Source organism: Mastacembelus armatus, chromosome 8 (genome assembly GCF_900324485.2).
Source record: "Mastacembelus armatus chromosome 8, fMasArm1.2, whole genome shotgun sequence".
Classification (NCBI taxonomy): domain Eukaryota; kingdom Metazoa; phylum Chordata; class Actinopteri; order Synbranchiformes; family Mastacembelidae; genus Mastacembelus; species Mastacembelus armatus.
In genome coordinates, this window is record NC_046640.1 from 2,157,998 (window position 1) to 2,172,576 (window position 14,579).

The following is a 14,579-nucleotide window of genomic DNA, read 5'->3' on the forward strand; positions in this document are numbered from 1 at the left end:
GTACCATAGAGTCCTTTGGAACCAACATTACAAAGTATATTTTTTAAAAACATAACTTCACTGCAAGGAAACACAAAAATAATTTGAATTAGCCTTACATTTAACTTTGACCTAGTCAAGGGAGTCAAGGGAGTCAGGACTCCAAGATTGGCTTAATTAAATTACAAGTAAGATTTGTGTTATTGTAAATGTAAGTAAGCTGGGCAACAAGGTAAAATCAGGGTTTTGTGGTTTTTGTATCTGACCATTTCTATCTGGTATGAACATGGGCTCTGTTTTTACATATGCTATTTGGATAATGACATCTGTGTTTAATGATGTTAGCCCCCCCCCCCCAAAAAAGAATAAAAGTGTGAAAGTGGTGCCATTTGGTAAGGTTTTGCAAGTACACATTCCTGATAGTTTACATTGTGTCAGAAACACAGTATGCCTAACCTGTGATATTCAGCTGCAAAATCCTATCTCCAGACACAGGTCACATATTACCCACATACTAAGTAAGCATGGGTTGTACAAGTGTCAGCAAAGGATAAAATAAGGGACTAGACTAAATTTGGACTAAATCTTGGAATCCTTAGACAATTCTGAATGTTCATTGTTCTTGCCAAAGCTTCCTGTTGTAGTATATGGTTCCATCAGAAACCTGTACTTCAAAAATGTCAAACTTGATGAAGAAACAATTTCCCAGGGTGGTTTTGCCTTGTCAGTTGTTCAACACATTACAGTATGGTATACATGTGGATGGCGAATGGCTGAAATGGCTTTGCAAAGTCTACATAACTAAGTAAAAAAATCTTTGAAATGAGATGAGATTATATAAACATTTTTTATTGCTGAAGGGAATTTTAAGTAGTCTTATAGTGAAAGTAGTAAGTAAGTAGTAAAAGTAGTCAGTAACACTGCAGTTCATCTTTATCTGTGTGCATCTCTCCACCACAGCCTCCACTGAGTCCAGCCTCACTCCGGTCACTGAGCCAGCTTTTTGCACCAGTTTGTTCAGCCACCTTGCATCCTTCTGCTTTATGCAGCCTCCCCAGCAGACTGCAGCCTAAAACAGCCCAGTGGCTAACCTAGTTTGGTAAAACATGTGCAGCATCTTCCTGCAGATGTCAAAAGGGACCAACTTTTCCAAAGTCGTCTCTGCCCTTTTTAATAGAGTGCTTTCAGGGATCAGTTCAACTTGTTGTCCAGGTACACACCTAGATATTTGTAGGCTGGCACCACTTCAATGTCCACACTTCAGATGTTGACTGGATAAGGAGGGGACTTAAACCTTTGAAAATCCACTACCATTTCCTTAGTTTAAGAGGTGTTCAGCAGGAGGCAGTTTTTGTGACGCCAATCACCACAGGCTTTTATCAGACATATGTATGCCTTTTCTTGTCCATTCCCGATACATGCAGAAATTGTGGATTCTGGAAACCTGAAGGTTTTCACAGTAGACACAGTGGTGTTAAGGATGGTGAGAGGGGAGGGAGTCTGTAGCTTCTCTTGAAGTCTATTATTATCTCCACTGTCTTGGGCAAGTTCAGCTCCAGATGGTTCTGACTGCCCCAGTGGACCAGCTGTTCCACTTCCTGCCTGTATGCAGACTCATCACTGTCCTGGATCAGACCAGTGACTGTGGTATCATCTGCATACTTCAGGAACTTCACAGAAGGGTCTTTTTATGTCCAATCATTAGAGTAGAGGGAGAAGACCACTGGGGAATGTCCTTTCCAAACTGATATGGTTTCTGGCTGAGAAGCTGTTTTTTACCTTCTCACTGTGGCTCATTTTAGCTGACTTGATCTCCTATGTTAGCTTGTTTCTGGCCTGCTTGAACAGAGACCAGTCCCCAGTTCTGTAGGCCTCCTCTTTGACCTGGTGCAGTTTCCTGATGTTTGGTGGGGCGTGAACCATGGTTTGTTGTTGCTGTATGTGCAGAAGGTCTTGGTCTGCACACACATGTCCTCACAAAAACTGTTGTAAAATGTCACAGTATCAATGAGTTTGTTGAGGCCTGTGGCTGCAGCTTCAAAAACACTCCAATCAGTGCAGTCAGAGCAGGCCTGTAACTCCAGCTTTGTTAGTGGAGGTAGTGGGACATGTGAAAGAGTTTGAATATTTCTTGGTCTTGTTAACAAGTGACTCTGATGGCAAAAAAGATCAACTGATGGATTGGTGACTCTGCAAATTAAAATGCTGTATTAGACTGTAAAAGTCAAAACATAGCTAAGCCTGGAAAAAAGCTGTATATTTACCAGTCTAAGCTCATCTTTGGTCATGAACTTTGGGTAAAATTTCTTTGCAGGATGGCTGGGATCCCTCTTAGAAATACAGTGAGAAACTTAGAGTGGAACTGCTAACTAGTGCTAGAATGAGCTTGCTAAAGTGCTTCTGGTCTTAGATTCCTGGTCTTACTGCCTGTGTAAATATGCACAAAAGACCCCAAACATTTCAGTTTTTCTTTTTTAATAAATTTGCAAAAAATTCTACATTCCTGTTTTTTTCTGTCAAGATGGGGTGCTGAGTGTACATTAATGAGAAATAAAATTAACTTTTTTGATTTTGGCAAATGGCTGCAATGACACAAAGTGAAAAATTTAAAGGGGTCTGAATACTTTCCGTACCCACTGTAGCGCTTAAGTAATGCCATGCTACTTATTTCGATTAGTTAAGAACCTTGCATTTCACTCTCCAGGTGTCTTCAAATTCTTAAGTACTTCCTCTGTCCATGGATAAGCAAGATGTGACAATTTTTTTTCCTGGGAAAAAGCTCTTTACGTCATTAAACACATTATATAAAAAAAACGTTTCTTTAGAACAATATTGACCAAAATCCAAAGCAATCCTTGCACTTTCTTAAACTCAGATCTCTGAAGTAAGTATAAGACCAATTTCTTTGACAATATAAAATTAAAAGAAAAATAAATAAGCAAAGTATTTCCACAAAAGTCATGTTAGTTACATGTCAACATTTATTTGTGTTTGGGTAAATAGAACTCCACAGGGAAAAAGAAATGACGTGACTGATGAGAAAGACAGCAATGTCTGTGGCGGTAGACTGTCAAACATTCATACACACAAAGAAGCACACAAGTACACTAACACACACGTACACTCACAAATAAGAAAAGCAAGAAGGAAGGAAGAGCAAAGAAATATTTGTGGACATTCACCTCTATTTTACGACCTTCTACCACAGTGCCGTGTAATTTCTCTCTGGCCCTGTCAGCGTCCACACTATGTTCGAATGTTACGAATCCAAAACCCTATAAGCAGGATGGAGAGAGGCAACAATGTGCACATTATTTTGTACATATTATACTCAGCATCACAGTGAACAATGGCTTATGTCAATAGGAGCAGAATCGATAGCACACTTTTCTGCTACTACTTACATAACCAAAACATAACAGGAGAGAAAACTGACACTTCACAAAACCCTAATCACACTATCTGTTGAGTTTATCCTTCTAACATTTACAATTGAAATAATTTTTACTTGGTAAAGTATGCCTTCGACCACCGGCTGATACACAGTGCACTGGCCCCGTTACGGCCTTACTTACAACTCAACAACGCGAACCCTGGATAATGAAACTGGCTCTAGGGACATGGAATGTCACCTCGCTGGGGAGGAAGGAGCCTGAGCTTGTGCGGGAGGTTGAACGGTACCAAAGAGAGATAGTCGGGTTCACCTCCACACACGGCTTGGGCTCTGGAACTTAACTCCTTGAGAGGGGCTGGAACCTCTTCTGCTATGGAGTTGCCCAAGGCAAGAGGCGGCTCATAGTTCCCCAGCTCAGCCGCCAGGTGTTTTGAAAAGTCTATGCCGGTGTACTGGAGAGGAGAAATCGGCTGATAGTAGAACCTTGGATCCAGGAGCGTCCATTCCTGATTGTGAAATGCTGGACCAGCTCTACACCCTGCCCAGGGTGCTCGAGGGCTAATGGGAGTTTTCCCAACCAGTCTACTGTGCTTTGTAGACAGTGTCCATTGTGGCATCCTGTGGGAGGTGCTCTGGGAGTATGGGGTCTGGGGCCCTCCGCTAAGGGCTGTCAGGTCTTTGTACAACCGGAGCAGGAGCTTGGTTTGCATTGCCGGCTGTAAGTCAGACCTGTTCCCAGTGCATGTTGGACTCCAGCAGGGCTGCCATTTGTCACTGGTTCTGTTCATTATTTTTATGGACAGAATTTCAAGGTGTAGCCAGGGGCCCCAGGGAGTCCAGTTCAGGAACCACAGGATTCCATCACTGCTTTTTGCAGATGATGATGTCCTTTTGGCTTCATCGAGCCAGGACCTTCAGCGTGCAATGGGGTGATTTGCAGCCAAGTGTGATAAAGCGGTTACATCAATGCCAAAGCTAGGGGGTGCAAAAACACACAAAAATATAGACTTGCACATTTTAACAGTTTGTAAGTGCAAATATCCCATTTTTTCCCCCCACAAATGTTTTTCGCTCTCCATTTAATAGTTTTCCTCACTCGCTAAGTAGATTTCCTTCGACTGCTCTCTGTGCTCGATTGACATTTTTGTGTGCAACAAAACATGAGGGGTGGGTTTGACAGTTTGGGGGTGGGCTCATGGATGTCTGTCAATGCTGTTGGTTGCTTTTGTGATTGACTGTATACTTAATGATTGATTGACAACTTCTCCAGAAGTCCAAGATGGCTAGCCAATACGAATGTGTATAAATTGAATACGCTCTGTACTTTCTTTGTATAGTGGTAATGTGTATTATTTATCAGTCAATGTTGGTTACTGGCGTGTTGATGTGTTGGCTCTACTGCAGCCATGTATTTGCCCCATCCTGATTTTTTTATTTTCCCTGATAAATTATATTATCATTTAAAAACTGCATTTTGTTTTTACTCTGGTTATCTTTGTGTGATATTAAAATGTATTTGATGATCTGAATCAGTGGGGAAAAGTGTGACAAATGAAAAAAAAAAACAGCCAAAAAACACTATATACCTTAGACCCACGCTCATTGAAGATGATTTCCACATCTAAGATTTTGCCAAAGTGCTGTAAAAAAACAACAAAAAGGAAATGCTCAGTCATTGAAAACTCTTGATAATATATATTTTCAGGGCCATCAGAAAATCAACGGTTAATTCTCTACTTCATTAAATGAATCTCAAACTTTATTTTTGTTGTGTACTTACTCCGAACATTTGCCTGAGATCTGGATCTCTGAACCTGAAGGGGATGTTGGAGACATGAAGTCTCTTGGGTTGGGTCTTACTGTCTGTGCTTTCAGATACAGTCTGTGTTTGTGGCTGACTGTCCGTTTGGGCAACATCATCTGTCTGCTGGAAAACACAAAGTAAACAATTTAAGATTTACAAAGGCACTTGGAAAAACTCCATATCAGTGTATATCTATGCATACTTACACCATATCATTATACATCATTTTAAAAAAGACAGTCTTTTTGCCCCATTATGGCCTCCCTCCATTCAGATACCTTAACCAACAGCATGCTTGTTAGTTTACTTTAACGTGGTAAAGTTACACAGACACACATTAGATAAAGTATTACAGTACACTGACTTGGGTCTTGTTTGTCATGTCATGCCCCTTCTATAGATAATGGAAGGAGACAGAAGTGAGGGCAATGAGGGCATGCAGAACTACAGTGGGCCAGGCAGCTGGTTTGTTTTTACTGGCTTCGGCAGCTATGCCACATACACGGGCGTAGTGAACTACATCTACAATGTGAGCCTGAACACATTTCTACTCAAACTTTAGAATTCATGTGACATTTTTAACACTAAACCCAAATCAGAGCTTTACAGGAACCAATGTTTTAGACAGAAGTGTAAACCTGTGATGGAATGGAACACAGAGCCCCGTGTGTGCCCTCATGCTGGCTTTGTGCTTAGCCCTTGTCAGGGATAATACTGCTGTGAGAAGTTTATATTTTGTGTACATGCATTGTGTGTCTGAATGCAAAGATTTACTAGAAAACATCAACAATATCAGAAAGCTGGGCAATTGAATGTCTTAGAAAACTGCAGATGTAGTGTTATTGAATTAATTTCCTTTATTAGAGCTTTCTGAAAATGATCAACAAATTACCTCGGAGCACCAAGTTATTTTCGGGGACTAGTCGTTCAACTGATATTAATGCATTTATCAATTTAGAAAACTGAAAGATGAGTTCAGTACCCAACAATGACCAGAAGAGAAGGATTGCGGTTTCTGCCATTTATTAAAGCTGAACGTATTGTAAGTGACAGAATTGTATGAAGATATTACTGCAAATAACATGAATAACAAATGAACTAATCTACCTCCAGGTGATTTTGATTGTTAGTAGTCAAAGTGGCATTGTAGTTTGATCACCAGCTCTAATAAGAGGAACTAGTGACTGTAATTACTTAATAAGTGAGGATAATTTGGAAAATTATTGGGAGCGGCAGTCAGTGTGAGACACCAGCTGATTCAGAGAGTAGAGAGAGGTGAGTGTAGCCTACTTTGATGCAGTTTTGCCTAGGCTGGCTGGCAGTACGCCACAATGTTGTGCAGTCTGAATGTTTCAGAGACGGCTTCGGGTTGACAAACCTAAAGTGAATTGCTGCCGTGTTTCTTCAATTAGTGATTCGGAAAAACACAAAAACTTTGCTATCTAACTTGTCACTGGTAACTTGCGCATTAAAGAAAAATAATGTTTTGTTCAAAATTATGGATTTTCGAAGGACCTTATTAAATGGCGTGATTACTTTACTGCCACCTTGAATATCGTGATACTTTCCTATTTTTCATGAGTTACTTAACAACGATATCCTGTAATGTTTATTAATTTTTTTTATTATAAAATTTAAAAAAAATCATTGAGGAAGAGAAGATTTGTGTTCGTGCAACTCTGCTATGTTAGTTGTATACAGGAACTCATTTTATACCTTTTCAAGGAACAAAACACTTTATTTTGTTGTGAGAAGATCCTGTAATGCTTAATAATTTTTTTTATTATAAAATAAAACATTTCATTGAAGAAAATATTTCTGTATATGCTTACAGTTCTTTGAAAATAATAGGAATTGGCAGGTCACACTTACTGAAAAATCAAGAGAACCAAGAAAATTGGTGCATCTCTACCAAGTAGGACTGGAGATCTCTTTAGGTGGCCGATTCCATCACCTTTAATTCCTTTAATCACTTTAAAGGGATCAGTGGAAATATCCTCTGCACAGATCTGTACAAACCAGCAATCCTAGAAACCTGACGTCTTTCTGCAGAAAATGACCCCCCCTTAATTTTAAACCCACTCTGCTTATTGCGATGGAACACAAAGTTAAGTCTTTCTAATTGGGACTGGAAAGATGGTGATGGCACTAGAATATTGTCTAAATACGCTAGCATTATCTCAAAAATCAGATCGTTCATTGTTGCCTGCAATAACCTTTGAAAGGACCTTTGCAGGACCATTGCAAACTCCCATTGGCAAGTTGCCAGCATCTGTGAATGACATTCATTCCAAGGACACATTGTTTTGCAACAACAGCATCATTAGAGGCTTTCAAAACTAGATCTCCACAGTTAGGTATTTTCAGGCCCATTGTCTCAACTTCCAGTTCAATTTTTCACTCTTTGTGTCATTGCAGCCATTTGCCAAAATCAAAAAAGTTCATTTTATTTCTCATTAATGTACACTCAGCACCCCATCTTGACAGAAAAAACAGAAATGTAGAAATTTTTGCAAATTTATTAAAAAAGAAAAACTGAAATATCACATGGTCATAAGTATTCAGACCCTGTGCTCAGTACTGAGTAGAAGCACCCTTTTGAGCTAGTACAGCCATGAGTCTTCTTGGGAATGATGTAACAAGTTTTTCACACCTGAATTTGGGGATCCTCTGCCATTATTTCTTGCAGATCCTCTCCAGTTCTGTCAGGTTGGATGGTGAACGTTGGTGGACAGCGTTTTTTCAGGTCTCTCCAGAGATGCTCAATTGGGTTTAGGTCAGGGCTCTGGCTGGGCCAGTCAAGAACAGTCACAGAGTTGTTCCGAAGCCACTCCTTTGTTATTTTAGCTGTGTGCTTAGGGTCATTGTCCTGTTGAAAGGTGAACCTTCGGCCCAGTCTGAGGTCCTGAGCACTCTGGAAAAGGTTTTCTTCCAGGAATTCTCTGTACTTGGCCGCATTCATCTTTCCTTCAATTGCAACCAGTCGTCCAACCAGAGAATCTTATTTCTCTGGCTTTCATGTGTCTTGCACTGAGGAGAGGCTTCCGTTGGGCCACTCTGCCATAAAGCCCCGACTGGTGGAGGGCTGCAGTGATAATTGACTTTGTGGAACTTTCTCCCATCTCCCTACTGCATCTCTGGAGCTCAGCCACAGTGATCTTTGGGTTCTTCTTTACCTCTCTCACCAAGGCTCTTCTCCCACGATTGCTCAGTTTGGCTGGACGGCCAGGTCTAGGAAGAGTTCTGGTCGTCCCAAACTTTTTCCATTTGAGGATTATGGAGGCCACTGTGCTCTTAGGAACCTTGAGTGCTGCAGAAATTCTTTTGTAACCTTGGCCAGATCCGTGCCTTGCCACAGTTCTGTCTCTGAGCTCCTTGGGCAGTTCCTTCGACCTCATGATTCTCATTTGCTCTGACATGCACTATGAGCTGTAAGGTCTTATATAGACAGGTGTGTGCCTTTCCTAATCAAGTCCAATCAGTTTAATTAAACACAGTTGGACTCCAATGAAGGAGCAGAACCATCTCAAGGAGGATCAGAAGAAATGGACAGCATGTGAGTTAAATATGAGTGTCACTGCAAAGGGTCTGAATACTTATGACCATCTGATATTTCAGTTTTTCTTTTTTAATAAATTTGCAAAAATTTCTACATTTCTGTTTTTTTCTGTCAAGATGGGGTGCTGAGTGTACATTAAGAAATAAACTGAACTTTTTTGATTTTGGCAAATGGCTGCAATGACACAAAGACTGAAAAATTTAAAGGGGTCTGAATACTTTCCGTACCCACTGTATGTCTATTAGAGATGCTTCAGGATGAGCCCTGACATATTTACAGAGCTGTCGTCTCTGTCATGAAGGATCTCTCACACCCTCTACAAACTGATCTCTTAATACCATTTTCTCATCAGTAACTGAACTTCACACCTCGACAAGGGATTGTCCTCTTGTACCTCGTTCACAACACCAGTACCCTCTGGAGATCATGCTGCTCCTCTGAACTGCTGCCTCTATCGCCCCATTTACACAGCTGGACCACTCTTCATCACTGCTGAATGTTATTATGCATGTTGACACTCTCAAAAAAAAAAAAAAAAAAAAAAGAGAAAGGGGAACCCCACTCCTGGTACCAAAATTGAAGCCAGGGATTTTGAGAGATACACACACGACCTCAAATAAAATATATAATGGGGTCTCTGTCACAACTTTAACAATTCAAACTCTACCATCACAACTCGCCTCCTGCAAATGACCCAACAAAAGAAACCTATGATGAAATAAGAACACTGTGTCATGAAAACTATCATCATAATAACAAATCTGGTAAATACTTAGCCAATCAAATTAAAAGAAATAGAAAAAAGGCAACAATCGCTACAAGTAATAAGTACAATATTCCAAAATTTCTATGCTAAATTATATTCATCTGACAATAATTCAAGACAAGAATATATTAACTCATTGTTCAATAATATTCAACTCCCAAAGCTCAATGCCGAAGAAATTAGCACTCTGGACACACCAATTACAGAAAAAGAACTTTATAACACCCTTAACCAAATGCCTAACAATAAAGCACCAGACTTCCCTGTTCTTCACAGTTCTATATACACTTCTGGTCCATTTTATCTCCAATACTCATAACTTAAAAGAAAACCCAAGATAGCCTGCGCACATGAACACTGCTACAATTTCACTCCTTCCTAAACCTAATAAAGACCCAACCCTTCCGTGTAACCACTGCCCCATATCTCTTATCAACGCAGAAACGACATAGAAATAATCAGTAAAGCCCTGGCTCATAGAATTGAAAAAAATTATTCCACATATAATCCATACAGATCAGACCAGTTTCATTAAAGGTAGACAGACACTAATAACACATGCAGACTGTATAATTTAATCCAATATTCATCATCACAACATGAAGACACCATTATAGTCACTTTAAATGCAGAAAAAGCATCAGGATCAACTGGAAATTTTTCTTTACCACATTACAAAATGTTGGCTTTGGCGAGTCATTTATTAAGCGGATCAAGATTCTGTACACCACATCTTTCTAGATTGGCGCCTGTTAGGTGGCAGCCAGTTACAGCAGTTTTTTTACAGTTTGTTTTTTGTTTTTTGCAAGTTTTTTAATACAAGTTAATACAAGTCAAGTCAAGATCTATGCCTTCTCTCTGATAACAGATGAAAGTGGATAAGTTGGGATCTTCTAATTCCTGTGGAGAGACATATGGAGATTATGGAAACTGCATCAGAAAATAAGTTTCTGTGGCAATGGCATCTATACAAGAAGCAACTGTTAGCTCTCAAGGGAACAAGTCTGCTTCTTGGTATAAAACCTGATTACCATCTAGGTGCATGATGGCAGCGCACACAGTTGCTGCGGCTCAGTGCTTTACCAATCAGTGCTTTATTTGGCTATGTGTGTACGCGTTTTGTTTTATCTTGTGCACTTTCTGTGCTGTGAATACCATCTTCAGCCAGAGTGAGCTCCTAAGAATTGGAATTAGCAGTGTTACAACCGAGTTTATCCACTCACATAATATCCCGGTGGACATAGCGAGAACCCCCGGCTAACCATGGATTACCATCCCAGCGGTTAGGCGGCGCAGGCAGTGCAGAGACAGGAAGCAGAAGCAGGGGCTGCAGAGCCGGTGCGTTGGCTAGGCTGAGAAGGCAGTCATTCAAACCACCACTTCCCAGCCAATTTCTCGTGAATGCCAGATCCCTCGCAAACAAGATGGACAAACTAAGGCTACAAAATAAGGCTATTGGACCAGTCTGACCACGTGTCCCTGCTTCTGATCCCCGCATATGCAGCGCTGTGTAAAACTGCTTCTATCAGCACAAAAGTCATCAAAACTTTGGCGTGATGGTGCCTCTCAGCAGCTGCAGGACTGCTTCGACAGGACCAACTGGGAGGTGTTTGAACATAAGGACCTGTGAGTGTTCACAGACAGTGTGCTGTGCTACATAAAGAACTGTACAGACACTGTCAGAGTGGACAAATGCATCCGGGTTTTTTCCAACCAGAAGCCCTGGAGGACCCGGGAGGTCAAGCGGCTGCTCAGAGAGAGAAACACCGCTTTCAGGTCTAGAAATCGGGAGCAATACAGTGCTGCCCGAGCTAACCTGAAGAGGGGCATCAGAGAGGCCAAGCTGGATTATAGGTGGAGGATCGAGGACCATCTGGACAGCAACAACAGCAGGCAGGTGTGGCAGGGAGTCCAGCATCTCATTAATTGCAGGACCAACCCTGGAGCTGCTGAGGGTGACCGCACACTAGCAGAGGAGCTAAACCTCTTCTTTGCACGCTTTGAGGTGGAGCCACCAGAGACAGCCATGCCACACATAAGGCCCTGAGCAGCTTAACCCTCACAGTCAGCGAGAGGGAAGTTAGGCATATGCTGAGGTACGTGAAACCAAGGAAGGCTGCTGGACCGGATGGCGTCCCTGGCGGGGTACTGAAAGACTGTGCGGATCAGGTGGCTGGAATCTTCACCAAGATCTTCAACCAGTCGCTGGCCCTGTCCACTGTCCCACCGTGTCTGAAATCCTCCACCATAGTCCCATTACCAAAGAAATCTCACATCTCGAGCCTGCGTGACTACCGGCCAGTTGCACTCACACCAGTGGTAATGAAGTGCTTCGAAAAACTGGTCCGGAGTCACATTACATCATTCCTGCCACCAAGCTTTGACACTCACCAGTTTGCATATAAAGGAAACAGATCCACAGAGGACGCCATGGCCACAGCCCTCCATGCTGCACTTTCCCACCTGGAGAAGCAGGGGAACTACATCCGGATGCTCTTTGTCGATTATAGCTCAGCGTTTAACACCATTCTTCCTGTGAAACTGGTGAACAAGCTTAAGGACTTGGGGCTTCCACACTCCACCTGCATGTGGATTAATAGCTTTCTGTCTGATCGCAGTCAGAGGGTCAGAGTGGGCCAGTGAGTCAGCTTATAAGGACGAGGTGGAGCGGCTCTCATGGTGGTGTAAGGAGAATAACCTGCTCCTCAACACCACAAAGACCAAGGAGCTGATCATTGACTGCAGGAGGAAGAAAACGGACATTACTCAACTTTCCATTAGTGGGGACTGCGTAGACAAGGGTAGCTGACTTCCGGTTTCTGGGAGTCCAGATAGAGGAGGGCCTGACTTGGAGCACAAACACCTCTGAGCTGCTGAAAAAGGCCCAGCAGAGACTCTACTTCCTTAGGGCGCTGAGGAAGAACGTCACTCAGAGACTACTGGTATCCTTCTACCGGTGCTCCATAGAGAGCATCCTAACCTACTGCATTGGGGTATGGTTCACCAGCTGCACAGTGGCTCAGAGGAAAGCACTCCAGAGGGTCATAGACATGGCACAGAAGATCGTAGGCTGCCCTCTCCCAACACTGGAAGATCTATACACTTCACACTGTATTAAGAAAGCCCAAAGCATCCTCAAAGACACATCACACCCTGGACATGATCAGTTTGAACTGTTACCATCAGGGAGGTGATACAGGACAATCAGAGCCAGGACAAACAGACTTAAAAAACTGTTTTTATCCAACAGCCATAACCACTCTCAATAATCAAAAAACACTGTTTTCATGAGATGTGAAACAAAAATAGACAGATGGTGAATGTGACTGTGTACAATTTTTTTACCTATTTATTTATTTTTTTATCTTATTTAAACTCGTTAAACGAGTTCAGGCTCAGATCATTTATGTGTTCCTGTCTCCTGCTTATTTTTTATCTTTATCTATATTTTTCCTGCACTTTGACTGGTTGGCACTTTTAAATTTCATTGTACATGCAAATGGTACAATGACAATAAACTTCTATTCTATTCTATTCTATTCTATTCTATTCTATTCTGAAATCCCCCAAGACCTGAGGAGACGTAGGAGGGCTGCAGAGCAGGAGTGAAGTATTGAGAAAAACGTAGGCGATTTAAACCATTTCTCACAAAAATTATTATGGGGAATGTGAGGTCATGCTACAACAAAGTGGATGAACTTTCTGCTTTAAAAAGTGAGAGTACAGAAAGTGCAGCTTGCTTTGCTTCACTGAGACCTGGCTGCATGAAAATATACCGGGCAGCTCGCTTGAACTGCCTGGGTTCTCACTACTGCGAGCGGACAGAGGGAAACAGAGAAAAGAAAAGAGGTGGTCTCTCTGTTTTTGTTAACTCCAAATGGTGCAACCCTGGACATGTAACAGTGAAGGACTGCATCTGCATTCCAGACATTGAGCTGTTGGTGATTGGACTGAGGCCATACTACCTGCCCCGTGAGTTTTCACACGCCATTGTTGTGACTGTTTACATTCCTCCATCAGCTGCAGCACGGAGTGTATGCGACATCATCCACACAGTTGCCACTGGTCTCCATGCAAAACACCCCAGTGCCCTTATATTAATGAATGGGGATTTTAACCATGTCAGTATTTCTGGAACTCTGACCAACTTCAAACAGTATATGGACTGAGCAACACGAGAAAATAAGATTCTTGATCTCCTTTATGCCAATGTGAAGGAGGCATACAGCTCATCAGCCCTCCCCCCACTTGGTGGATCAAACCACAACTTAATATATCTAGTATTATCATGTTCCTTGAAGCACAGGTCGAGGTGGAGGAGTAGCTGCAATCTTCCAGTCAAACTTATTATTAAACTTTCATCCTCAGAACAGTTATAACTCATTTGAGAGCCTCACTCTTAGTCTCTCACATACAAACTGGAAAACACAAAAACCAGTTCTGCTTGTCATTTTGTACCGTCCACCTGTTCCTTACTCAGAGTTTTTAACTGAATTCCCTGACTTCCTGTCTGATTTAGTGCTTAGATCAGATAAAGTCATTATAGTGGGAGATTTTAACATTCATGTAGATGTTGAAAATAACAGCCTCGGCATTGCATTTAATTCTATATTAGATTCAATTGGTTTCATTCAAAACGTTAATAAACCCACCCACTGTTTTAATCACACCCTTGATCTTGTTCTGACCTATGGCATCGAAATTGAACATCTAATAATTTTTCCCCCAAATCCTGTTTTGTCAGATCATTCTTTAATAACTTTTGAATTTAAAATGATGGATCATGCAGCGTTTGGAAGAAAATTCCACTACAGCAGATGTTTATCCGACAACGCTGTTAATAAATTTAAGAAAATGATTCCATCTTTATTTGCATCTATGCCAAGTATAAACATAGTGGAGGGCAGCTGCCTTAATCCTACTCCCTACCAAATTGATCATGTTGTTGACAGCACTGTAACCTCACTGCGTGAAACGCTTGATTCTGTAGCCCCTCTGAAAAAGAAGTTAGTGATTCAGAGAAGACTAGCCCCATGGTATAATTTACATGTTCGTACCTTAAAGCAGGCATCACCAA

General features: G+C 41.6%; 1 protein-coding gene across 8 annotated transcripts in view; it reads right to left on the bottom strand.

Moving 5' to 3' along the window:
* rbfox1 (RNA binding fox-1 homolog 1) overlaps nt 1–14,579 on the bottom strand; it is a 154,424-nt gene that overhangs the window by 98,997 nt on the left and 40,848 nt on the right. For all 8 annotated transcript variants that reach the window (XR_003296687.1, XR_003296686.1, XR_003296685.1 and 5 more), the window contains exons 3-5: nt 5,154–5,300; nt 4,960–5,013; nt 3,162–3,254 (exon numbers count right to left, since the gene is read on the bottom strand). Coding sequence is in view for 5 of the 8 variants with exons in the window: in XM_026324789.2 (XP_026180574.1) it covers nt 3,162–3,254; nt 4,960–5,013; nt 5,154–5,300 (294 nt within the window). In the remaining 3 variants the exon portion in view is untranslated. The remainder of the gene's footprint in view (nt 1–3,161; nt 3,255–4,959; nt 5,014–5,153; nt 5,301–14,579) is intronic.